Source organism: Phacochoerus africanus, chromosome 1, assembly GCF_016906955.1.
Source record: "Phacochoerus africanus isolate WHEZ1 chromosome 1, ROS_Pafr_v1, whole genome shotgun sequence".
In the NCBI taxonomy this organism is placed as follows: Eukaryota; Metazoa; Chordata; class Mammalia; order Artiodactyla; family Suidae; genus Phacochoerus; species Phacochoerus africanus.
Genome location: NC_062544.1, coordinates 191769497 through 191797284, shown reverse-complemented (window position 1 = coordinate 191797284; position 27788 = coordinate 191769497). Strand labels below are relative to the sequence as shown.

Here is a 27788-nt window from a genome sequence, read left to right as displayed (position 1 = left end):
CCCATCTCACACTGAACAACTGGGACCTTTAGAAATGAGATTTTGCTCTAACCCAAAATGTCAGAACATTTTTTTTTTATGGACAAAGGGCAGAGAAATCACATAGACACCAAAGGAAATGAAACTTAGAGAAAGGTGATGATAGAACCCTAACAAATCTGCGTATTTCTAAAAGAGTTTTAAAACCTCAGTGATTTTTCTTTTTTAAAAAACTGCTTTGAAAAGTTTATTCACAATCTGTTGGCTGTGATTATGATGAGGTGTCCAACAGAAAATGCTGCTGCTGATGGCATCTGTATTTTATACTTTATGTCCAGAGAGCTCAAATTTTATTTTACAGATGTTTAACTTCATAAAAAATAAGCTGCCCCTCATATATACAGATGAGTCTGCTGATCTACAATCAATATTTCACATTTTTGCAGATGCTTTTCTGGTGCTGCCAACAGTTTCACTAAGCCAGACACTCTCTATTAATCCAGTCTTAATTTGTGACCAAGAGTCCACATTTCCCAGAGAACAAGCTACAGCAAGGGTCCAACTTGAATATGAAACTAATTTTTCCGTCTAAGCAAAGATGCTCTGTTCATTTGAGCATCTACTCCACTGTGTTATCTGAGACAGATTATTTCACCTCATTCACCCTTTGTTAATAGAACAAAAATCATTTAAGTTTTAGGTAAAATGAACAACTAAGTCCATGATATTCTTTCCTAAGTTTAGTGACATAGAAATAAATCATATCTCAGAAGCTCTGAACATTTCATTAGCTTTGATTTTTTTTTGAAGTTCTAGTCTTAACCAAGGCTATTTTAAAAAATAGGATTTAGAAAAGTTGTTTTTGTTCTGTTCTGTTTTGTTTTTTTTTAGATTCACTCTCAAGTATTGATTGAGCACCTACTAGATGCTTAGGGCATGTAGGTAACTTGAAGATGTGACCTTCAAGATTAAAACTTACTGGAGAGATGAGACATCTCCCTGTGAAAAGTTAGTAGATTCATGCTACAGTGAATGGTATAGGTGTTCTTAAGAGTTAAAAGGAAGGAGGGTGGAGTTCCAGTTGTGTCAGTGGAAACGAATCTGACTAAAGATGCAGGTTCGATCGCTGGCCTCACTCAGTGTGTTAAGGAACTCGTGTTGCCGTGAGCAGTGGTGAAGTTCGCAGACACAGCTTGGATCTGGCGTTGCTGTGGCTTAGGCCAGCAGCTATAGTTCGGATTTGACCCCTAGCCTGGGAACTCCATATGCCAAGGGTACGGCCCTAAAAAGACAAAAAAAAAAAAAGAAAGAAAGAAGAAGAAGGAAGGAGGGTACTGAAATACTCAGGAAGCCATTTATGGACTAGGTGGGACTTAAATTAGGCACATCTGGAAGGATGATGATCAAATGAACAAAGAAAATATGGGGAGAATAAGTAGGTGTTTCTGGGCAGAAAAGCACAAAGTTCCTTATAAAGGTAAGCACAGGATGGTGCAAATTAGTGAAATCAGCAGAACTGATAAGAAAGGTTTATACTGGAGAAAACATAGGAATGAAGTATAGACTGTGAAATACATGCACAGAGTTGATAGCCTTGAATATCAGGAAAGAATCAATGAAGTTCCTGAGGAAGGATGTGACCATGACAAAGGTGACATTCCAAAAATATTCACTGGATGGTGGTGTGGAGATATATCGGCTTGAAATGATAATGGAGGCAGTGAGGCTTGTTGGGAAATGTTTTCTGTAAGGCAGATGCTATGTGATCAGAAATTTGACCAGGGTAGTATTAATGATAATGCAAAGAAGGTGATTAATATGAGTTCTATTACCATGGGAAGACTTAATGAGTTTTTGAGATTCATTAAATGTCAGAGAATAAAAGGAAATAAAAGTCAACAATGGCTTCAAAATTTTGAGTCAGAATAATTGGATGAACAAGGGCTAGCTTTATAATATACTGGTGAAATGTGGGGAAGGTAGACATTGTGGAGATTAAAAAATCACTTTCAAAGAATATATTTGCTGTATGAGAGGTAACATTTGTAATGGGGAGCAAACAGCAATATCCCAGTAGGCATTTGGAAATGCTGTGTTTGAAACTGGTGAAATTTTGCAGATGAAATTATAGCATTGATCCCCCCAATCTTTTGGTTAGAGATAACAATTAATGCTTCAAGAATAGAGAAATTCCCCCAAGAGTGTACATACAAAGAATATATTGGTGAGCAAGAGAGCTTAGAGATGCACTGAATGAGAAACAGGAGGAGACATGAAAAGGAAGCAGCATGTATGTGTATACAGGAGAGAGGGGAAGAGAGGCAGAGACAAGGAGAGGGAAACAGGCAGAGAAAGAAAGCAGACTGTCACTGAACTCCTGGGAGGGGATTTTAAGGAGGGAGTCAGGCAACTATACAGAAGGTCGAAGAACATGAATGACTTGAGTACCTGAAAACTGGTCAATTCTTAAGAAAAGGTTCTTGATAAAGGGCAAACTTCATCATCTTTTGCTGAGAGTTGGACATCTTTCACTTGGAGGGGAAAAAATTAAAGATTGCACTTCTGCAAGAAATTTAATCTGCATACTCTTTAATATTCTTTTTTTTTAATACTCTTTTTTAAAATGCCCACTTCCCTAATGGTAAGAACTTGGAACTGCATCATACCTGCAAACTGATTTTTTTAATAATAAATTTGGTCATAGTCATCTAAATTTTATCTCCAATTGCGATAAATTGTAAAGGAATACATTAAGGGATTTATCTCTCCCAAGTTTTCTTCTGATGTGACAGGAGCAAAGAAGACGTTTTTAATCAATTCAACTTCCCTACCAAAGGACGCTGTATTCTGGTTAACTTTCATATCCATCAGAGGCACAGGGCTTTTTGATTGCAGGTAGATGTTTATGAGCATAAAATTGAGAACAATCAGCACTCAAATTAATGTCACAAGAGATTCAACATCTGTTAAGCATGTCGTCATTTGGGGTCATAGACCACCTGCTAGGCTAAATGTTCATACAACTGCAATTTGTTCTGCATGCAAATGGAATAAAAATTATACTTTAAAATATATTTTTTGAATTTTATAGTATGTATGTAGGGACCTCACATTTTGAAACATCAACTAGAAGTTGATAATGGACTGAAACCTCACAGGATGAAACATATAGCACCAAAAAGAATAGCAAACACTTATATTTTGCAAGTACATAATAAATTAGCTATCATGTTAATTTATTAGTTGCTCTAGTTGATCTAACCACTGTCACTCTTTATCTGCTAAATATTTAAGAGCAAGAAGAGATCAAGTTCTCAAAGTCTTCATGCTATTTATATAACAGAGCCCTCAAACATCAGCTACTTTTGGCAATAGAGCTGTATCAAAAAACGCCAATCTGAATATGCCTCCTGCAACACTACAAATGCCAGCCCATGCACAGCACACTCTAAACTATTATGAACTATAGTCCAAGAGCACTTCAATGTTGGCCTTAACAACCTGGAAGTGTCCTGTAAGAAACCCTCTCTGAGCTGCAAGCAGGTACAGACAGTGGCTTCTGGGACCTGAGATCCAGAGGCTTCTTTGTCAGTGAGTTATATATACTCTGGATCTGTGTGGAAGTAGAGCAACCATAAAGCCTACCCACACCCATTCCAGGGGTTGAGACATCAAGAGTTACCCAGAAAGCTAAGGGTCCCAGAGGATGCTCCGGACTTCATTACCAGCATGGCCAGGAGGCTCTGCAGCCTTCTAAGTCAGGGCTTAGATTACAGAGCAAATCGCAGCCAGGGAACACATACCTTCTCCTGCCCTCCATCTCCAGAGTATGCTAATTCCCGAAAATGCCAACAATTTAGAAAGGCCAGCATCTTAGAGAGTGCTAATGAATAATCATTACCATTTATCGGGGGTGGGGTGAGCTAGTGTCCCTTTTATTTTTACTTAGTTGCCTTTTCACATGATCTGGTTATTGGCAAATTCAATAAAGCATGGAGCAAGATAGTATTAGGTTGGGTGTGTCTGGTGATTATCTGCAACAGATTTCAGAAGCAAAGAGACTTTCTCCACTTTCAAAATGGTAATGCAGAAATCGCATTTTACTTTGTTTATAGAAATGACCCATCCTTTTAAAAAGAGGCAGTTTGGAGTTCCCATGGCTCAGTGGAAATGAATCCAACTAGGAACCATGAGGTTGCAGGTTGGATCCCTGGTCTCGCTCAGTGGGTTAAGGATCTTTCATTGCCCTGAGCTGTGGTATAGGTCTCAGACGTGGCTCAGATCTAGCGTTGCTGTGGCTCTGGCGTAGACTGGCAGCTATAGCTCCAATTGGACCCCTAGCCTGGGAACCTCCACATGCCACTAGTGCAGCACTAAAAAGCAAAATTAGTTAATTAATTAATTAAAAAAAATAAAAAGAGGCAGTTTGGAATTCAAATACCAACTAAAGGAGTGTCTTATACTACAATCTGCATGTTAAAGTGCCTGAAAAGTTTATTAGTTCTGAGAATTCTTTAGGCCTTTGTTGTACTTTTCTAGACAAAATAAGGAAGTGTTCAATCTAGAATTGTGTCTATTAAAGCTGTCTGTGTTTGGCATTGCCTGGCTTCAGTGACAGGCTACCCAATGACTATTAGAGTGATGATCATCGTCATGGGATCATTTTGAGAGCTAAACTCTGTGCTTTGACACTAGTCACCTAACTCTTAATTCCGGTTCCTCCATTTGCTTACTGTGTAATCTTGGGCAGGTTTGTAACTTCTTAAAGCTACGTTTTGTCTTCTGTAAGGTGGGCATAATGATATGTCCTGCTCTATATGGTTATTGCATCAGAAAGATAATTCTGATAAAGTGTATGGCACAGACGTGCCACATAAATGCTAGACCTCAAGAATGTTTATTGGTTACCTGATCCTGAGTCAAAGACTAAATCTTGTTTAATACATTTTTGCTCTGTGCTCGGATTTAAAAAATATTTTGTATTATTTTCTTTTAATAATCAGCATACATGTCGAATCTCTATTTGACGGCCAGATGCTATTTACTTAACCAAAATGTGCCAAATAACTTAACGGCAGAGTTTTCCTAAATGTGCTTTGAAAAACTGGGATTCTGTGGAGGGATTCAAGGTGGCAGTTGGGTGTGGGGTATAGGATGGGGTACAGTGATGAAGGTTGGTGGTCAGTGATCCAGGCTTCAAATGGAAAGGATCTACCTTTACTGACTTAAAGATTGGGCTTCTCGGTAAATTTTACTTTGAACCAAGGGTTCTATAGCTAAAATGGAGAGTAGGGGAGTCAGAGAGGGTGAATAACAACACTCATGATTTACTGTGTCTATTATTTTACTAAAGAAATGCTACAAATAGTGAAGACTACATTAGAAACATTACCATTTGAGTTCTGATTTGACATTAAAAATTTGAACTTTCAGTAATAATTCAAGGGTATTTGGAATTTTATACCTTTCCCTTTCTGGCAGCGTTAAGTAGGGAAGGTTCATTAAACCCTCTCTACATCATCCTTCATCTAAGAAGGCTACTTCAATGAACCAAAGTATCATTACTCAGGATGGAACTTAATTAAGTAAATCTGGCCTCCAAGACCCCATGGCTTCTATCTGTCCCTGTCCCTGAAGTAACCCAAAGCCAAGCCAGACTCAAGCAGATTGTGGCAGTTAGGCCCATGAGTGCTGGAGTCAGACTGTCCAGGTGTGAATCCTACTTCATCCAGAGGCTGTGTTTCCAGACAAGTCATTTCCCATTTGCATAACCTAGCCCTCCCTGTTTTTAAAATGAGGACCATAGCACCAGTTTTGCAAAGTTATTGTGAGGATATAAAGATAATGAACACACAAAAAAACTTGTGGTTAACAAATGGAAAAGGGAGGGAGAGAAGGGACAAATTAGGAGTATGAGAGAAACAAACTACATAAAGTAGGTATACAAGGATTTACTATATAGCACAGGGAACTATATGCAATATCTGGTAATAACCTATGATGGAAAATAAACTGAAAAATATGTATATATAACTGAATCACTTTGCTGTATACCTGAAACTAATATAATATTGTAAATCAATTATATCTCAATTTTTAAAAATGTTTGATAAAGAAAATGCACACAAAATACTTAGAACAGGGAAAGTAGAAAATAAGTACGAAGTATATATTAGCTTTTCTGATCATTAAGGATTGAGTTTCTATTAGAACCATTTTCATGACACTCAAATTATTTCCAAGTCTAATTACAAAATCAGTACATTTATCATTTTAAATTTCCTTCAGCTAGGAGGAATAGCAACTCAACTAATTAGCCTTATATTTTAATTATGTGGTAATTTTTCTCTTTCATATTTCATATTATTCATATTATTTCATATAGTATTACTTCCTTAAATCTTAAATTGTGAATGGAAAAATCAAATTCTCTTGAAAAGAGTCACACAGAAAATATTAAGCCTGCAAGCTGGTCTTGAATATTCTATTATTTTGAATATGAGGAAAGGGAAACACATAATCTAGCCATATTTTATTGCTCTACTTTGTGTATGTTTATGTTTTAAGAAAAATATAAACAGTGAAACGATTTTGATATATCATCTATTTGACATTTTGATGCACATACTTTTACTTTGAATCTTTAATTTGTGTATTTACCATTTTTTTTGAAGTATAATTCCTAAAATCTAGGGGGAAAAATACCCTAAAACCACAAAATAATAAATTCTTTTTTCTTTTTATGTCACATTTCAGATCTTCAAGGACTCCACACGTTGCCTCAAACAGCTGACTGGTCATCTTTTCCTCCCCAACAATACCTCTTGACTCTTGGTTTCAAAAACAAAGAAGATGGGAAATTTTTGGGAAAAGTATCAAGTAGGAAGATACCAATATTTATAGGTAAACCACCTGGACCTATTATCTTTCAATATTGTTAACAGGCAGGAATTGTGCCTTATTCATCACAAGATCTAACATTTAGTAGAGTCTGGGCACCTAAAAATGTTTGTTGGGTCATACTTAACTCTTCCCAATCTTCTTTGTGGGTTAGTTAATGATATCTGGAATTATTTTCCCCCAAGACTAAACACAATCCCAATGTGCCCACCTCCCTTGCTCCAGCCACCTCATCCCAAACAGAGTATCATCAATGCCAGACTGCAGGACACTTAAAGGATGCAAGTTTTTGCATCATCAATTACCAAGTGTAGAAGAAAAGTATACAACAAAACCATTATATGAAATCAAAAATATAGCCAATAACAACCTTAAATTCCCTTATCTGCCATTGTATTAATATCTATTCCACTCTTTAGTAATCAACCAAGACCTTAGATCTCCTAAAGAGTATTATGGTTAAATGGTGCTCAATAATTATAGTTGAAACTTTCAAAAATCAAGAAAATATTCACGTGGAGTTAGTCTCAGACTTGTAGGCTGAATTCATGGTCTCAGGTTGAATTTATCCCTTCAGGTCTACTCACATAATTAAAGATGTGTTTTGTCTAGCCCTCTATCCTCTGAGGCTTATCTCAACTTCAAGCTACAATCAAAATCAATGGGATCTGCACACTTGAATAATACCTGGGAGGAACAAGACAAGAATCAGACACATTTATGACAACATTTTTTCACAACTCAGGGAAAGCATACTCTGCAGAGAGAGGTGAATTGTTATAAGCTGTCTCTTAGATCTCTCAATCAGGAAGCACAACAAAATGAATAAATGAGAGTCTCTACAGGGCAATATCTCCTCTGCCTTTCTCCTCATAGATCTTTCATTGTTATACTTGTGGTCTTTGGAATAGGCGCTAGTCCCATCTCAAAGATTTCACATCTATTAATATTGAGATATCTGTTTACAGCTTGCTAAAGCAAGCATTTTGAAATGGAAGTCTGGAAAAACAGTATAAAAGTTTATTGTTACAATTTTTAGAACATAAAACTCCCTTCGGTCTGCAGACCAGAGAAGAAACAGTGAGACACATGGAGACGATGGGGAAGCGCATCTTGCCAGTACTGGATTTTATTAGAAGCACCCAAATGAATGTAGGTATATGAGTTTTTTATATTTGTTTGGCATACAACTATTAGACAATTCTAGAAGTATAGCAAGTTTATGGTGCAAATATTCCAAGTATTGGAGGATTTTAGAAAACTTGACAATAAATCTCATTTGCCAAACCAAGCAAAGTTTAGCAAATTATTTTATTCCTTTTATATTAAAATATTTTGTAAAATTATAATGCTATGCTTGGCAATTTCCAGCATTTATTAGGCTAGTGTCTCTTTAAAGAGTCTTTTCTTTGTGGTTTCCTGATATCCAACTGAAGGTTGCATCAAATTTCTTGCTCTAAGTTGTAACAAAATTTTAGTAAACATAATGTTTGCTTTATTTCATATATTGGGCTATTGCATATAACCTTTGCGTTACCTACACAAGACTTCAGAGTCTTTAAAGCTAGTTCCTCCCCTCACACTGATAAACTGGATGCTCCTCTAAACATTGGCAGCTGATCTTTATATGCCCTTAGGTAAATTATCTAATCCCTTTCTCTGACTGAGGGAAAATATGCCCTTTCTATTTTTCAATCTTAAGAAACCCAAAATGAGACCTGAATTATGCTGTGCTATTTTACACAATTTAAGCTATTGTACTGAAAGTACATAAAGGGAACATCTCATTAACAAGTTATAAAGGCTGCAGATTTCCCCTTTTTAAATATTATAAGGCCTTTAAGCTGGAAATTTTAAAGAATTTTCTTTTTTGTGGCTATTGTATTACATCATTGATTTGATGTTCTTCGCTTACAAGGGGAACCAAGGGGGGTCATTACAAACAGCTACTTAACATCTGTTCAGCACTTGATCTGCTCAGTAACATTATTCGGCATTTCATAACAGCTATAAAATCCCTAATCTATTTGCATGATTTGTAATTCTGTGCATTACAAATCCAAAAGCACATTTTCATGAATTTTCCTACCACACAGCTTTCTTTTCCCCACAACTGTACTCAATTACCTCCCCTATAATTCTATTGATAAATCCATTTCTATCCTAGTTATCCTGGACTGTCATAACAAAATATCATAGACTGGATGACTTAAACAACAGACATTTGTTTTCTCATGGTTCTAGAGGCTATAAGCCTGAGATCAAGGTGCCAGCATGGTCAGGCTTTGACTGAAACCCTCTTCCTGGCTTGTAGTGGGCAACTTCCTCTGTCCTTAACATGAAAGAGAGCAAGTTCTCTGGTGTCTCTTCTTATAAGAGCACTAATCCTGTCACCAGGGCCCTGCTCTCATGACCTCATTTAAATCCTATTTACCTCCCAAGGCCCCATTCTCCAAATATATCCCATTGGGCACTAGGGCTTCAACATACAAATTTTGGGTGGACACATTCAGTTTACAGCTGTCTCATTGGCTCTAATACAAATTTTGCACCCTGCTCTCCAATTCACCTTTACCACAACCTCCTCTATGTGTGCACACACACACACACCATCACCAACCACCCCATCCTAATCAGACACACACACACACACATCAACACTGTCATCATCAGGCCTTGCAAACAGTGGAAGCCTTGCTAACAAGAACCATCACCATGTGGTATTATTTCACTTCATCTACACATGGCTAACTTTACAGTGCCAATGTGCTGGACATTGTGGAAGTGCTCCGTCTGTGCCCTTGCTCTTTGGGGCAATACCTGCCATAATTTGCTACTTGTCAGGAAATTGACCCCCTCATCATCTATTGCCAGCTCAGATCTCCCAGTGTGTTGTGAATGCAGGTTAGGCCAATCTAAGCTTTATGCTGTCTTTAAATGCTCTTCACTCATCTCCTTCTTACCTTTCAAAGGGCATTCTGGCAGCTTAGAAATTTGTATATGCATGTATCTTTATGTGCCTATAAAGGAAATTTGAAAACCATAACTAACAAGATTCTTAGCACCTAATCAATAAGTTAGACTTCTTTAGAATGAGGCAGTAGCACTTCGCTAGCTGCAAGGGATGTCATCGACTTTCTTATGTTTGCCTCTATGGGAGATAACAGCTTTTTTGGAAGATTGTCTCAAAGAGCTTTAATGAAACCAAAGTGAGTGAACCCAAAAGTACCCAGAGACCACAAGTATATCCAAATATCAGCCCCTAGGTTTCTTGTTATATGTTCAACCACCACTCCATAAAGCAGGATTGCATAAAATTGGCTGCAAAGGTAACCTGGTTTAATGAAGTGAGTAATGAGTTGGTGAGCAGAAATTATTCCTACATGTTACCATTAACTGTGACCCAAGGATTCCTCAACAATGGGTTTAGGATCCCCAAGGTATGTTTTTTCTTGTCAGATGTCAAATGCCATCTACTCGAGTGTTTAGGTATTGTCCTTATTAGTTATGACCCTAGCTTGTGACATCTATAGACTTTTGTCCAAGGCTCTGCTCTGGCCAAGTCATTTACCCTCTGATCTGTCTCTTCTTGTTTATAAAATCAATTGACATCTGCAAGCTCACCCCACAGAGCTGTTGTGTATATATACAATAAAAGTATATACCCATGTTGAAGTGTTTTGTAAAGTGTTAAGAATTTTAGCAGTTTTAACTGTTTGTATTGGTTTTAGTTTGCTTTGAAAAAGGACCTGTTTTAATAGACCTTTCTTTTCCTTTTTAAAAGCTGTGTACTTTGAAATCACATATTCTTCTAAAGTGAAGACTGTGCAGGTGTCCTAGGAATTCCGAATGTTTTTCCTTAGATCACAGATGTGGCTCAGATCTACTCACAAACACATTATTAGTAGTACCATCTACAGCCATGGAGTAGATCTCCTCTCCACAGTGGGGCTTCCCAGGGAACATGGACTTTCACTTCTTGCCATGAGGTGATAGAATTAGTCAAAGGGACAAAGTGTCTCAGAAAATAACTCTCCCTCCACTCTGTCACCAGTTTCTTTACCTTTAGAGATTCCTTGGCTAGGCCCACAACACATGGCCTGACAAGAATGATCCTGGCATTTTAAGAATTATTATCTCAAATATTCTCCCACCTTCCTATCTGGTGGCTTTTAATCCCACTGAACATCAATCCCATTCAACCAGTAGCTCTGCTTAGATGGTATTTTTCGTTCTCTGGGTCTTTGTCCCAATTACTTCACATGCTACCAAATGCCACTGTGCTTTTCCATTCATTAACTTTATTGGCTGCTGTCAGTTTAAAACCTTATGTACTCTGCTTCCTGGGGTAAATGTTAAAGAGTTAAAATAATAAAATCTCTTTCCATGCATGAAGCTTCCTTCACAGGCTGACTTGCCAAAAAATGACCTAACTAACCATGTTTTGAATACCTCATTGATTTTACTTTTAATTTCCTTCTAGTGAAGCATAAAAAGTGTTTACATGTGCACATTTGAAATGAACAATAATATGTTGTTTCCTACCCCTTTTCTTTGCAATTAATGTTTCTATATATTAGGTCAACTAGAAATCCATTCCCAATACTTGGGCTTTGCTTTTCAGCAGTATTACATTGTGCCACTTATTTTCCAAACATTTATCTATACCTGCTATTAAATCTACACAATTGTCTGGCTGAAGCCTTCATTCGAAGAACTTACTATTTACCTAAACTTCTTGCACCTGTATGAGGTCTTAGCTTCAATCTTGGCCACTTTGGTACACTCTCTCCAGCAGCTAAAGAGCCCTTTGATCACTCCTGTAGTCTCACTGAGAGCACCACTTCCCTTTAGATTTAGACTTTGCTAGCATTAGATGTAAGCTAATTCTTTTATTTTTCAAGATTTCCTTTATTTTCTTAAAGCAACAGCTTTAGAGCATGCCTGCTGGCACATATTTTTATTTCCTTTTCACTTTCTTGCTCAAAAGCCCCTATCTTATATAGGTAAAATATTAATCTATAGTTTCCTGATAACCAAAACTGCCCTTGGCTTGGGGGGGGGGGGCAGGGTGATGACTATTAACAGTCAACTATATTCTTTCCATGGTGTCCTGTTCCTAAGGAGCACTTCCTGTTTTGTTATGCATCCAGCAATCAAGCTAACAAAGCACCATTGCCTTCCACTATTTTTACTTTCATGATGTTTTGGAAAATTACACTGATAGATTATGTTCCCAAGCAGGCTGCAGTTGTTTCTGCTCTTTGGAGTTGAGTCACTACACCGCTTTCCTACAACTAGCCCCATTGTTTATTTTTAAAAAAGGACAAAGAAAGCAATTTTTCTTCAGAAAGAAAACTGTTTCTCCTGCAACTTGCTTTCCTCTATTTGACAGTATCCCATTGTTTAACTACACGTTTAAACTGAAATGGGTAGGCTGGCTATTTTGTCAATTCAAAGAAGGGATCTCAAATACACAATTTGTAATCATTGCTCCTCTAGGTTTGTAGGTTTTCAGATAAATGATTAATCAGAAAGAACAAATTAGCAGGGATAGAGAGACATTCGTCAAATGGCATAGATACATGCTAGGGAGAAATACAGCAAATATATTGCAATCGTACCAAACCTTCCTTTATTACCAAGGTTCTAGGAAAGTGCCAACTTCTAGAGGTTGGTGTCAATCAGAATATGCATATGGCGTTTCAGAAGGAAGTGCTTTCTAAATTCAAGTTTAAATTCAGATGCTCTGTAGTAATGCTAGTTTCTAATATTTTTTCTCTTAGAAGAGATTCTATTTTAAGAAGGAAAAATCCTGTCTGCCTTTTCTAATTTCTGGATAAAAATCTGTTATACGTACGCACAACTAAAAGGTAGTAGCTTGTTCTCCAAATTCTATTTGAGACATTTAAATATTTGGGGGGTCACCAAGCTAAAATTCTCATTTATAGGGCCACATTTCAAGAGACTCACTAAGTAAGGCCCAGGATTCTTCCTAGGTAACAAACAAGCCTAATGATTCTTGGTGCAGGTGGTACAGGAGGAGCTCACCATAAAAGGATGCTGCTCATCCAGGCTTCCACTTCTGAACATCAGAGTTTGGAATGCAATCGCCCAACTAAATCCACCCATAACTTCCCATTTCTCATCACCTCCCGGACATGACAGAAACCCAAGGCTTTTATTTTAGCCCCTAGGTGCCCCCATATGTCATAGGTATCTTTTTCTAAATCAAAATGTGAGAATTTTACGTTAAACTTTGTCTTTTCCTATCAAGCAGTATAATTTGTATTAAATTTTTAGAGACGATAACATGTCCTCTTTTATAACTGGCAGTAGCAGACACAGAGATGGGCCACCTTAATCATTATAAGGGCACCCCATTTTAAGAAAACCCATAATACCAGTTGATTTATGGGGGCTGCAGGTCCTTACAAGTTCACAACAATCTGTTTCAAGATGGATCATGTCAGTTGCTTGGAATGGTCCTAGGAGCCATAATAAAACACAACAATACCACAGAGAGAAGAGCCAGAGATCATGGCCACCCAACAAGAAGTAAAGATAAAAGCAGATCCGGAGGTTTAATGTGAGCCACTGGGGTAAACAGAATTCAACCTGCATAACATTTTTCAGCTTACATAAGAAATCTCCCTTTATATAAACAAGATAGTAGGCAACTCAACTCTCAAGGTGCCTTGGTGACATAAAGTCACCTCCTCTAAATGGCCACAGCTCCATGGGATCCCCACTGGGAGAGTGGAGCTGATGTTCAACTTCAGGCCCCTCTTTTCCCCTCGCCCCAGCTTCCTTAAGCAGAGCCACCTCCAAATCTTAACCATCCTGCAAACTATTCCCTTTTAAATACACTCACCTGTTTGAAGGAAGGGTACAGACAATTCTCTAAAATCACAAAAATATTTATTTGCACTAGATAACCATTACTTCAAAGGAACTAAATATATTGCAAGCAGCCCAGACTTCCATGCCCAGGGAGAGGCTATTTTCTAAGACATTTCCTTCTACTGGGGGACTAGGGGAGTTTTCGTGCGAGCTCAGGTGTGATGGAGAAGTTGCAATACGCCACCCTCCTCAGCCAGCTGCAGAGAGTGAAGGAGCAGTCCCAGGTGATTAATCAAGCCATGGCAGAACTAGCAACCATTCCCTATCTACAGGACCTCAGTCAACAGGAGGCAGAACTGGTAAGCATTTGTTTCTCTTTGTTTAAGGTCTTCACAAGCCCTGAGCCAACAGAAGAATGATAGGGTCTGAAACAGAATGTGATAATAAATGTAGGCTGAGAGCAAATCCCCAACCCTCATGAAGCATTCTAATGAAGAAACTGGAAAATGTAGGAAGGTGTGTGTTTGTGTGTTGCTTGCTCACCCTGACTAGCTTCTTTTTTTTTTTTTTTTTTTTTGGTTGTTGTTGTACAGCAAGACTTTGTGATGTATGACAAAATGGAAAAGGGCTGATTATTCATATTGTGAGTCAGGCTTTTTTGTTTCAAGTAAAATGAAATTTTACTCAATTGTTCCTTAACTCCAAGATATGTTAATATATGATTCTCTTCAGTGCAAAAGTAAGAGGGAAAAGGAGTAATTGCTGGATGGGAAACTAACCCTACAGAATTTCCTTTAGCGTTTTCTTAAATTCACTTTTAGTGTTACAAATATGTGTGACATTAGTGTCAACACATACTCACATACATTTAGGTAAGAGAGTTATTTCAGGGAAAATGCAGTTAGTCAAATAGTGGGTTTTTTTTTTTTTAACTGAATTGACCAGTTAACTCAGAAAACACAGCCTGTCAAAAACTAGTAGAAGAAATACCTCGGAAAAAAATCTTCCAACAGATGTGTATAAAAACATAATATTAGAAACAATAGCACTACATTTGAAAAATAATTACTAATCAGTTGCTGGCCATTCAAGGAAAGGTAAAGTTTACTTCACATAAATCTCATAATGTGTTGTAGGATCAGGCTCTTTACTTTGAGGCTCTAATTGAAGACAGTAAAAACTAATTATAGACCTGAATTGAATTCACACAGCAAGGATTAGAACAACCCAAACTGATCACCTGTAATTTTCAGATAACTAAAGGAACCCTCCCCTTTTGGAGCTTTTTAAAGTTGTAACAAATTAATTAATCAAGAAATGAACTGCCAACATGTATAATGTTCATCTGAACTTGTAGAAGTATATTAAATAAATACTGATATTCAAAGTAAGCATATAAAACTGAGTAGCTAGATAATAAAACTATGCATACTACACACTAAAACTGAGGGAAAAAAAGTCAAAACTGGCATAATACTTTCTAAACCTTTATGGTTGTGTGCACAGAACACCTTCTAAAAGGCTAAGTGTTTATCCTACCATTCATAAGGCATTCAAGACTGTAGTCAGTGTGGAGCTTTCAGAGTGCATATTATAGCCAATTTTAGATGATTAATGCTCCTCTGAGATAAGAGAAAGTGAAGAAAATGTTAATTTAGGAAGCTGGCACAATGTTGATCCTGTCTTCTTGAAGAGCACATTCAAGATTTAAATGAAAAATACAGGGGAGTTTTCTGCACTTAGGTCTTCTTAACCACACATCTGTGGCTTTCTTTTTTCTGCAAATACTTATGTTTCCAAATATACCGAAAGAACATGTAATAGCATTATTTAGGTAAGTGCAATATTCCACATGTTAGCACAATATTCCACTACCTGAAACCTTGGAAAATAGGATTTTATGGGATATTTTCATAATTTATATACTTACTAGGAAAAAAATATAAACTTATATGGTATGTATATATGTAAGCCAAATATATAAAAATCATGTATCTTGCAAGATTTCATCACCTTAATAGACTTTACTTTCCAACTTCCAAGCATGTGTTAACCTAGATAATAAATTCTTGCCATATCTTTTGCGATGCTATATAAACTGACTGCTCAAGAGAAGAATCTTGAGTGATTCAACTCTGCCCTCCCACTTAAGCTCTGCAATATCTAAAGTACAGAAAGATTATCTCAGGGTTCATAATGTTTGAGGCCATGGTGACTGAACTGGCATTTGTTCTTTTTTAGAGAAACTTCTTTTTTGGCTTTGAATGTCACATGGCTTAATGTGGCTTCAGAATTTTGCCGCCACATAGGCAGCATGTGTATATGACTATTTTAAATTGGAATATGGTAGTTTGGGGCCATGGGTGGCATTTTTTAAACTTGTCTTTGAAATAGAGCCTAAAAAGAAAACTTGGTTATTTTGAAGTTTTAGAAAAGAATAGTAAAAGAACATAAATGAGCCAGATCCTTGAAAAGAGGCAATAAAACACAATGTTAGCATGGTTCTCTAGTGAGCTTTTGCATGATGTCTAGAATTATGACACATTAGCCTCAAGAGAAAATACTAGAATGCCTTCATGTACTACATGCCATTTCCTGAGGGAATTAACTACTGCCTTCCTTCTTTACAACCCAAATCTGTTTCTACAAAACATCAACACTTACTGCATTAAAACCTATATGTTTTCTACAAATTTTCAAGAAGAATCTTTCCATTGTTTCCATATTTTATATCTGCAATACTACTTGGTAATGACTGAAGCAAAGATGAGGCGGCAGTGTTCATTGTCGGAAAGATGAGTAATAAAATCATCAGCGTACAAATGATTTTTTAATTAGGTTTTAATCTGTGTATTTAGAGAAGTTATTTCTGTGTGAATTCCACACTGATAATTTTTATCTTGGTGCCACAGCTGCAGTCACTAATGGCAGATGCTATGGACACCCTTGAAGGAAGAAGAAATGATAAAGAACGTGTGTGGAATATAATTCAAAAGGTAAAACCTTCAGCTGAAGGAAAAATATATATTATTCTCAAAGAAACTGTCCATCTTGGGGCAAATCTGTCTAGAAGATAAAAAGAAAAGGAAGGTCTTCTGGTTTTTTTTTTTATTGGTTGTTTTCTTTTTAAAATAAATGCAGCTCTTTCCCTGGAAGTGTAACCAAAATCAAATATGGATTTATATAATCCGTTCCCTCTGCTGCTGTTTTGACTGTAGCCATATGCTTTTATGAGTCTCTTAACATGCTCATTTTCATATTCTATTTTCATTATCTACTTCATTATTATTATTACAGATTTTTTAAGCCCTTTCATCAATGTTTTAGTCCACTCCCCAACCCTTTCCCCCACCTTCTGTCATTTGAGAAATAATGGCTATGTTTCAGGGAACTACAAAAAAAAAAAAATTAGCACTTTGCTGTATGTGGTGAAGGAGAAACCTACCAGTTTGTTAGAAGTAGGGAACATCCCTTCCTGGGTTACCTGAGTTAAGTAAAACAAGCACTGGGATGCACCTGGCCCCAGGTACTAAGGAGACTTGCATGATACCAAAGGGCCCCTGACAATGTAGGAAGAAGTAGTGGTGGGTTTCCAGTCCAGCCAAAGGTAATACTCATCAATATACTTCCCACTCAGTCTCCTCCAATCATTGTAAGAATCCACAAAGAGAGAAATGGTGTCAGCAGATGTGAGATGAATTAACCAAAGAAGCCTTTGGTTTAAGGGTAAAGTCAGCCATGAGGGATTCTGATGCATCTGCAGAAATGTGTCTTCAGTAATCAATTCAGAGGCCCTATGATAAATGAATGAGACAGAAATCAACTAAACTTAGCAAATATTTATGGAATGTCTACTGTGCCTGAAAGAACACTGTGTGTTAAGGATAATGTGCTAGGCAAGACATACACTGCCCCTGCCTATATGGACCTTACCATCCAGGAAAGAAGACAGTCATTAAACAGCTACTTATATATTTACTGAATACTATACTTAAAAAGTAGATGTTCAAAGATCTAAAGAAGAAATAAAGGAATATAATCTGGTCTGAGAGGTAAGAAAATCCATTTCTGAGAAAGTGATATTTATAAAACATTTAAAGGATAGTGGTAGTTATCCAGATGAAAAGGGAGATTGCTACACAGAGGAAAAAGTTTGCACCAAGAATGCTAAAAAAGCATGGCAAATTCAAATACTGACAAAAGAACAAGGAACATATTTCACAATGCAGTGCAGAGGCAGGAGAAGTCAAATCACAGAAGGACTTATAAATTATGTTGAGGATTTAGAATGTTTTAGAAAGTTTCTGGTAAATATTTTTGACATCTCCAGGGCTGTAATGGGAGAACAGTTATAGGGTGGTGGCTTAAATTACCATGGTGAGCACAGAGATAGGGAAAAGCAGGGAGAAGCACACAAAGATGTAAGGAATATTTAGGAAGCATATCTACAAGTCTTCTTCACTGACTGCATGTGGGCTTTAAAAAAATATAAAAAGTTAGAGTGATCTACAGACATTAGTCTTGAACCACTAGGGAGGAAACTGGGAGAAGCTGGCTGTGCAAAGGAAGAAAAGGAAACACTTCAGAGAAGCAGCTTTTGGCTGAGAACATAAACTCTTTCAGAGCCCTGTCATAGCAGGACAGAAGTCATGCCAAATATCTGAATGGGAATTTAATATAAAGAATTCTTAATATTCTGGATATGAAATAGGTAACTGAAAAAGAAAGGTGGTACAGTAATTTTATAACAGAGAAAGCAGTTATTACCCCTTTAGAGCTATCACTCCTTAGAGCTATAGACTCAGAGGCTGCAATTACTAAAACTTAGAAAACTTGGAGGGACCAGTCTAGCCCAAAACTCATACCTACTAGGAGGTGCTGTTTAGCTGCTGCTAGTGTCTCTGAGCTCAGAGGAGGGGTTGTGAAGGGCTGAGACCCAGACTTCTAAGGAAGAGGCACTAACTCACTGGTATTGATGGGGAGAGAAGGATGGCAGCATTAATGGAGGCGACTTGGCAACTTTTGGAAAAACTAGATTCAACTGCTACTACAGATTAAAAGGTATATTTCTGGAGCAAAGACAATTTGCTGAATAGATGCTCACAGGAACCCCAAGCATAGGGAAGTCCGTAGCAAATAAACAGGAAGCAATAGGTCCCTCCTTTTTCCTTTGGTTTTAAAGTTTCCCTCTATCGCCCCCTAGTGACCTAGACAAAGAGCTGGCAAAACAGAAATTCAGTTTGCTGAGTTTCAAGCCCAGCATCAAAGAGTTAATTATAGAAGGGTGGGTTTGGAGTTAAGAGGAGTTCCCCTCCTGGCCTAGCAGAAAGGAATCCGACTAGGAACCATGAAGTTGCTGGTTTGATCCCTGGCATCTCTCAGTGGGTTAAGGATCTGGCATTGCGGTTAGCTGTGGTGTAGGTCGTGGACGTGGCTCTGATCTGGCATTGCTGTGGCTCTGGCATAGGCCAGCAGCTGTAGATTAGACCCCTAGCTGGGAACCTCCATATGCCCTAGGTGCAGCCCTATAAAGACAAAAGACAAAAGATGGGAAAAAAAAAAGAGAGAGAAATAGAGAGAGACAATAGGCTAATAACTGGTACAAAACTATTGAATGTAGGGTGCTGGCAAGATATCCAAGTGGATGTATGGAGTCTGGAATTCTGGATAAAATATTGAATAGAGATAGAAATTTCTCAGTCATTGGCAAACTGATGGTAACTGAAATCATCTGAGTGGGTGACATAGCTGGAAAAGCATATAAGAAGAGAGCCTTGAGTAGCAAACTTCAAATTTAGGAGAACTTGACAAAGAAGACTAAGACGGAATAGCAGGAAGAACTAGTACTAAACCAAATCCAATGCTCTTGAGAGTCAAGCAATAAAACTCAATATTTCTGCTGACTATAGAAATAATTGTTAAAAAAAAAAAAAGAAAGAAAGAATTGTTTAGCACAGGCAATAGCAAACTACAGCCTACAGGTCAAGACCAGCCAACCACTTATTTTTGTAAATAGAGTTTACTGCACACAGCCATGCCATTCATTTAGGTATCATCTGTGTCACCTTGGTCAAGGTAAATAGTTGCCACAAGACCATATAGCTCACAAAGCCTAAAATATTTACTACCTGATCCTACACAAAGTTTTCTGTACCCTTGTACCCTGGTTTACAGCATTATCCCTTCCAGAAATATTTGCATTTTATCAATAAATATTTCTATCTACCAATCCAAGAGACAATAGAAAGTCCTACTATGAAATTCCTACTATGAATTTCCAAGAACTAGCTGATAAGATGTTAATGTGATTTTCATTTGTTTATACCTTTCTGCATCCTATAGCCAACGAGCAATTTCACCTCACTCTAAGCTAGTGTTTTGATACCCACATTCACAGAAGCACTTAGCCTGCAGCATCCCACATTACCCTGACTGCAGTTATCTATTGCTGTGTTAAAAATTATCCCAAACATAGTGGTTTCAAACAGCAATTATTATCTTGTACAATTCTATGTGTTGACTAGACTCAGCTAGGTGGTTCTTGCTCAGTGTCTCTCATGCAGTTCTGTCAGCTGGCTTCTGTGTATGGGGCTGGAGTCACCCGAAGTACTAGACTCCAAGAGAGTTCACTCATGTGGTTGACAGTTGATACTAGGCAGCTGAGACTGTGGACTGCAATGCCTAAATGTGGCCCCTCCATGTGAATTAGGCTTTAAGCAACATGATAGCTGGATTCTCAAGAGAAAAGACATAAAAACCATCAGTCATCTAAAAAAACTGGCGTATCAACAGCCACCATATTTTCCCAGTCAAAACAGTCTCAGGCCTGCCCAGAATCACAGGATTGGAAAACTAGATTCCAGTTCTCCTAATAGGAGTGATATGTGCGTCTGTGGAGAGAATGAAATGAAACATCTGTCCTGGAGTCAAGCTTCAGCAATAGAGCCATGGGTAGGGGCCCTGGGCTGGAAAACATACCTGCAAGCAAGCAGAGTGAGCAAAATTGTCTAAGTCAAGGCCTCTGAGATTGGAACACAACAGAGCCACCCCACCCAGTCACTGGGTATCTAGAAAGACTCACTGGTGAGCAGCCAATCTTTCCAAATTAAAAGCCCTGGTAATGATCCTAGCTTTCTAAATGGAAGTTCCTGAGAGGTCTTTAGGAAGATGTGAATGAGAAGGAACAGGGTGCCAAATTTTTCCCAAGGGCTTTTAATTTGGTTAATGTGACTTTACAAAGCATGATCTGATCGTATCACTTTCTAACAATTCCGGTAGCAAGTAAGTAATTTCCTTTTACTGCTACAGAGTTAATTTGCGTGTGCAGAAAAAAAAATAATCAAAAAAAAAGCTAATTGTACAAGCTACACTCTGTTCTGAGCCCACTAGAAGTTGATATCAGCATCACCACCTCAGAGATCTGTTATCTGTAATAGAAACAGCTGTTGCACCTAATGAAAACACTTGAAATTTTCATCTGAAGCAGCAGAATTATAGCAGCACCTCCAAGTTTCACAGTTAAAGGGTCTGTCAGAATCCCCATTACCTCACGCAATTTCCAGGGCTCCACTTTGTTATAGGTCTATAAAAAGCCTATCAAGATGAAACCTGATTCATGAATGCTGACCTCCTGTCTGTATTGTGTTATCTTTGAGGTTTCTCTAAGAACCCAGAAAGAGAAAGAACTGAGACTACCTAATTCACCAGAAATAAAATACTGTGTATTCTTTATAGACTTTTAGGAAAGTGCTCTTGTTTTGGTTTGGCTTTATGGAGTATTTCCTTTGCAGTAATTAACTCCAGAAAGATATACGAATGTTGGTTTAGCTGTGCCAATCCAAAAAATAAACAGATTATATCCCCAAAGGGTAAATTTTCTTGTGTTGCAAAGTCCCATGCCACAGCAGGACTTTTAAAACATGAGTTATCACACTTTGCTTAGTTTTAGTCTATAACAAAAAAAAAAAAACTAAAAAGCACACACTTTTGAATATCCCATAGGTCCTATTACCATAGTGCTCCTGCATTCAGTGTCTGGAGCAGACACCATTCTAGACTTTGGAGACACAGCCATGAAAAAGCAGTGCCTTCATGATGTCTGCATTCTGCTGGAGAAAAGTATTCAATAAGCCCCCTAAAGAAATATAGACTATTAGTAACAAACACTATGGCTGGAGCAAACTGGAAAGGAAAATGGAAAATACCAGATGACTGCAACTGCAATAGAATAGTCAGGGCAGGATTCGACAAGGTGGTAAGAAATATCTGAAAGAAATGCAAAACATGCAAGCATCTGGTGAGACACCTTCCAGGTGAAGGAGACAGCAAACACAAAACCCTGAGATTGGAGAATGCCTGGCAAGTACAAGTATCTGCAAGGAGGGTGAGGTGACTGGAGAAGAATGAACAAGACTAATAGCAGATGAACTGAGACAGGAGGATGTTTGTTTTGTCAAACAGAAAAACAAACAACAAACAACAACAACAACAAAAAAACTCTAAGCTGCTGCACTGAGGACAGATTAAAAGGAGCAGGGGCAGAATCAGGGAGATTGTAGGTTAGCACAGTGATACAGGAGAGTAATTATGGTGGCTTGACCCAAGGTTGCCTGGCTTGAGCCTTGAACCCAGACAGTAGAAGTGGATTTAAGAAGTGGTCTGATTTGATCTTCTATCCTGAAGAAGAACAAAAGGTTTATTTACAGGGACCTATCACAGTAAAAAGCACCTTGACCTAGCAGTTTGGAGATCCAAATTTGTCATAAATTAGCTCAGAAGCCATTTCCTTTCTCTGGGCCTCAGTTTCCTCATCTGTAAAATAAAAATATTGAACTAGAAGATTTGAAATCTCCTCCCAGCTCTGAGTAAATGGGTCTCTTAAAAGCCAGACCAATAAAATGAAAGAATAAGAGTTTTTAATATGGGCCAACCCTCTCCTAGTCACTTTACATATACCAACTTACTAACTCTCACAAAAGGTAAAAGGTATAATTTATTAAACTGAGAAGTTTAGCAATTTCCCTAAAATCACGTAGCCTTAGAGCCTCATTTTTCTTGATAGAGGCCCAAGCTTTATGAAACATTAAAAAGTCCAACAAACCAGCATTGTTTTATGTCTGGCTAAGCATTTAGGTGTGAGGTCAGATGGAGAATCACAGTGACCTCCAATCGAAGTGGAATCTGGCCATAAACTAGCCCAGTTTGTCTTTTTTCAATTGTCAAAATAAAGTTCTCTCAAACTGAGCCAAAGTCACTAAGGAATTTTCTGTCCAGTCTGCCTTTGCAATCCACTCATATAGGATCCTCCTCCTCTGTTCCCTAGTTTTCCATAACAGAAATAATAGAGCCTAAATTGACAAATTCTTGACCATGAATTCAGCTCCCACTCGTGGGACCTTGGGCAAGTCATTGACTACTGAGAAATGCAATGTGCTCATACCCTAGCCACCTTCAAAGTTTAGGATTTTGTGTTACTTAGTATTGAATCCTAAGGCCCAGGAAAAATTATGAGTTAGGCCTGAAGATAAATAGGAAAAAAAGGAATCTTTAGAAAAAGGAGTCTTTAAAAAATATATATATATGCCAACTGTTACATTGGAACATTCGTATTTCTTCTCGACAAAGACTCAGTTTAGAGAAACATGTAAGCAACACTGTCTATAACTCAGAAGACAAAGTTATGGGCTCTTCATTTACAAAATCTAAATTTTGCACTGTGAAGATCAGAATTTAATCTGGTATGAAATAAAAGATTGTATTATTCTGATATGCCTTTAGTTCTCTGATTTGAGACTAAATAAGGAGAAATGAAACTTTGTTACTTTAAAAAAAATGAGAGAAATACTTCAGCATATAATCATGATGCTATGAATTTTCATGAGAAGAAATGCTACCTTAAAATTTCATCAAATATTAGGGAGTTCCCATTGTGGCGCAGTGGTTAACGAATCCGACTAGGAACCATGAGGTTGTAGGTTCGATCCCTGGCCTTGCTCAGTGGGTTAAGGATCTGGCATTGCCGTGAGCTGTGGTGTAGGTCACAGACGCGGCTCGGATCCCTCGTTGCTGTGGCTCTAGCGTAGGCTGGCAGCTACAGCTCCGATTAGACCCTTAGCCTGGGAACTTCCATACGCCGCAGGAGCGGCCCAAGAAATGGCAGAAAGACAAAAAAAAAAGTTTCATCAAATATTAAAATATGACACAGTACATCATAATCCTTAATGAATCCAACTAATGGAATTTTAGGGGATATCTTTAAACCATCCATATGGACTTATTCAAAATTATTTAGGTTTTCATGTTCCTTTTTATCTCAAAATCTTATACTCATCGTCATACAGAAATGACATTCATTGATACATTAATTCAGTCTCTTAAGTTAAAAATGGGACAGAATTGTATGTCACTTAGCAACTCTGTTCCATTCAAGGCCATTGACATAGGAAGAGCAAGCAGGGAAGAGCACAAATTTGGGAGATGGGCTGGGGCAGTTGGTTGAAGGGGGGAAGAGAAAAGAACAAATTGGAACCTTTTATTTAACCTTCCACATCAGCATTCAAACCTAGTCTTTTCAGGAGCTCTGCTGATAGACACAGCACATGTGGCCCAGTCATTCATCGGCCAGTCATCTGGGCTGACTAATGTGCTGTGGGGGCATGCAGTTGTGTCTCTCTTGAAAGTACTGCTGCCTTTTCAAAGATGCAGCAATGGTACCACTCATTTGCAGAGAAGTTTTTCCAGCAATCAAGCTTTTCCTGTGTGTCTTGTTCTTTAAGGAGTCTCCACAGATTTATTGCAATTTGATTGTGAATCTTCTCAGCTTCTGGTTATGGGCTTCCTCATTAGCATATCCCCAAATTCCTTTACAGTGTGTGCTCCAAGTGCTACTAAGCAATTCTATCCAGGGTGTAATACAGACTGTGTACAAAAACCTAAGTGCTATTGTTGCTGACCATGCCCATGTCGAGGGGAAGGAGTGAGGGAGGCAAGGCCCAATGGGCCGAAGAGGCCAGGCATCTGGGATGAATTATTACAGTGTCTCGGGACAATGAGTCTGTGCCAGAAAGTGTCTAAGCTGGCAACTGTAGTAAAGGAACTTCTACCAAAGCCCTGACAGAACCTCCCAAATATGGTCAGAGGCTGAGTTCTGGGGCAGTCAGACATGGACGGAGAACCTCATCTCCAAATGTACAGCAAAGCCACATCTAGCCTGGCAAATGGAGAAAGCCAAGAGCCTGAGTTCTGACATCACCCCTCGCCACTATGTAACACTCTAAATAGATGGTGAATTTCCATCACCATTTAAACCAACATCTTTCTCCTCTGACTTAAAGGAAAAAGTAAGTGGTTAATCTGCTGAACTTTTTCAACATCTGCATTTTCTAATCACTCACTCTCCACCTGCATTTGGCCTTTTCTCCAATGCTAGGAATACCTCTTTTATATACTTGGTTGGCTGAAAGTATTCTAAAATGTTGATGATTTGGCATGAAATTTCTGCAGCAGAAGACTTTCTGCGCATGAGTCAGATCTAGCATGGCTCCCTGACCTAGGAAGCATGAATTCAGGAGCTATGCCTTTTTAACCTTGAGTTTAAGGGGCAGACAGAGTTAATCAGCCATTTATTAGGTACTCATGTACCTAATAAAATACTGTGATAACCAACAAATTATCAAACTATGTTAGTAATTCACAAGCAAACCTCGGATCACCACAATGGAAACATTTGATCTAGCAATCCCACTCCTGGGCTTCTATCCAGAGAAAACCATGACTCGCAAAGACACATGTACTCCAATGTTCATTGCAGCACTATTTACAATAGCCAAAACATGGAAACAACCTAAATGTCCATCAACAGAGGAGTGGATCCAGAAGATGTGGTACATATACACAATAGAATATCACTCAGCCATCAAAAAGAACGAAATACCAGCATTTTTAGCAACATGGATGGACCTAGAAACTATCATGTCAGTGAAGTCAGCCATACAATGAGACACCAACATCAAATGCTTTCACTGACATGTGGAATCTGAAAAAAGGACAGACTGAACTTCTTTGCAGAACAGATGCTGACTCACAGACATTGAAAAATTTAAGGTCTCCGGAGGAGACAGTTTGGGGGATGGGGGGATGTGTTTGGGCTGTGGGATGGAAATCCTGTGAAATCAGATTGTTATGATCATTATACAGCTACAGATGTGATAAATTCATTTGAGTAATAAAAAAAGAATATACATATGTATAACTTCTCACTTTGCTGTAGAGAAGAAATTAAACATTGTAAATAAAAAAATTACTTCAGGTAAATAATTAAGTTAATGTGATAAAAAATTGATAATGTGATGACGATAAATATCATTAGTGATAAGACTGCTGATTTCTTAGTATATGCCAAGTACTTCAAGAAGTTATCATTGAGTTCCCTGGTAGCCTAATGGGTTAAAGATCCACCTTGGTCACTACTGTAGCATGGGTTCAACCCCTGACCTGGGAACTTCCACATGTCACTGGCATGGCCAAAATAAAAAAGAAGTTATCACATTTAATGATCACAACAATCCCATGAGAGATGTCATTATTGCTCTTTTTTTTTTTTTTTTTTGTCTTTTTGCCATTTCTTGGGCCACTCCAGCGGCATATGGAGGTTCCCAGGCTAGGGGTCTAATCAGAGCTGTAGCCACCAGCCTACGCCAGAGCCACAGCAACATGGGATCCGAGCTGCGTCTGCAACCTACACCACAGTTCACAGCAACGCCAGATCCTTAACCCACTGAGCAAGGCCAGGGATCGAACCCGCAACCTCATGGTTCCTAGTCGGATTCGTTAACCACTTCGCCACAACGGGAACTCCCCATTATTGCTCTTTTAAAAGATGAGGAAAAGAGCTTTGTAGAAATAACAAGGAAACAAGCCTAAGTTTTTAGTGACAATGTTTAGTTTTGAATCAGATTTGTTTAGGTCAGAGCCTCTGTTCCTAGGCATTAGCTGGAACACTTAAACCAAATGCAGCTACTAAAAGTCAATGGCACAAAAAACATCGCCTAACCCAAGCTGAGAGTCTATAAGACAACCCTGGAGTCTGCTGTTGTGCAGTGAGCAGAGAGGAACATTAGAGGCTGTTGCAGGCATCTGTCCTCTAGATCTCAGCTCATAAACCCAGCTGGTGACTTACCCAGACTGCTTTGTGGCGGATGCCTGACCAAATCTGGACCCTGACACCCACTCTCTCCTGGATTATGATGATCTTGCTGCCCTCTCTCACTTTCTTCCCTTTATAGACATATGGTGTTTAGGTTACTCTACTAGCTCACCTTTTTCCTTCTGCAACATCAGAACTTCAAGAAAACAGCTTAGAAACATAATCATGCCTGTAGTATGTTTACTGTCACTCTAAGGGTCACTGAGAAGTTACCCTAGTAAAGTATTCTGAAACGCACCAGGATCTCAGTGAAAGCACAATTTCAGAAGCACACAGCTGTAAGTCCTCCATCCTTTACCTCACAACACAGAGGCCTTGTGGCCGAGATGGGACAGCATGTTGTTCACACCTTTACTTCCTAGAACCCTCCATGTCCATCCCACTAATTCGTGAGCTAGTATAGGGAAGTGACTAAAACAAAAATTGGAAATGCTCATATTATCCCAAACCTATTAGTGTTTTTATCTCTGTAAAAGCTTTTCAAAATGCATCTTTCAGAAGTTCAGCGAAATACTCTAGTGCAAGGGAGGGAAACATACCTCTCAATTTCATTTTGAAGTGAAGAGTGAGTTTGCTCTTCATTCTAAAAGTTACTAAATTGTCTTCCCTTGGCAGCACAGAATTTCACTGCAAGTATTTTATACATTTAGTTTTGTAATCCCTTATAATTCTAGAGAACAACAAAATATAATCTTATACCACTTGGTAACTAAGTTGACCATAGGACATCTTCCATTCTATATTGAAAGTGGGATTCATACAGAGTTCAGAGCAATTGACTTGTAGCTCATTCAGTCATTTATGGTATACTCATTATACCTTTCATCCTTTGGAGAAGGGCAAAAATAAAGGTGCCTTTACA

The 27788-nt window shown here is 38.2% G+C and overlaps 1 protein-coding gene across 1 annotated transcript in view; it reads left to right on the top strand.

Moving 5' to 3' along the window:
- Nucleotides 1-27788, top strand: part of SPATA16 (spermatogenesis associated 16) — a 205790-nt gene that overhangs the window by 157321 nt on the left and 20681 nt on the right. Inside the window, exons 6-9 of the mRNA XM_047755284.1 lie at nucleotides 6736-6882; nucleotides 7919-8031; nucleotides 13917-14081; nucleotides 16635-16718. Of these exons, the coding sequence (XP_047611240.1) occupies nucleotides 6736-6882; nucleotides 7919-8031; nucleotides 13917-14081; nucleotides 16635-16718 (509 nt within the window). The remainder of the gene's footprint in view (nucleotides 1-6735; nucleotides 6883-7918; nucleotides 8032-13916; nucleotides 14082-16634; nucleotides 16719-27788) is intronic.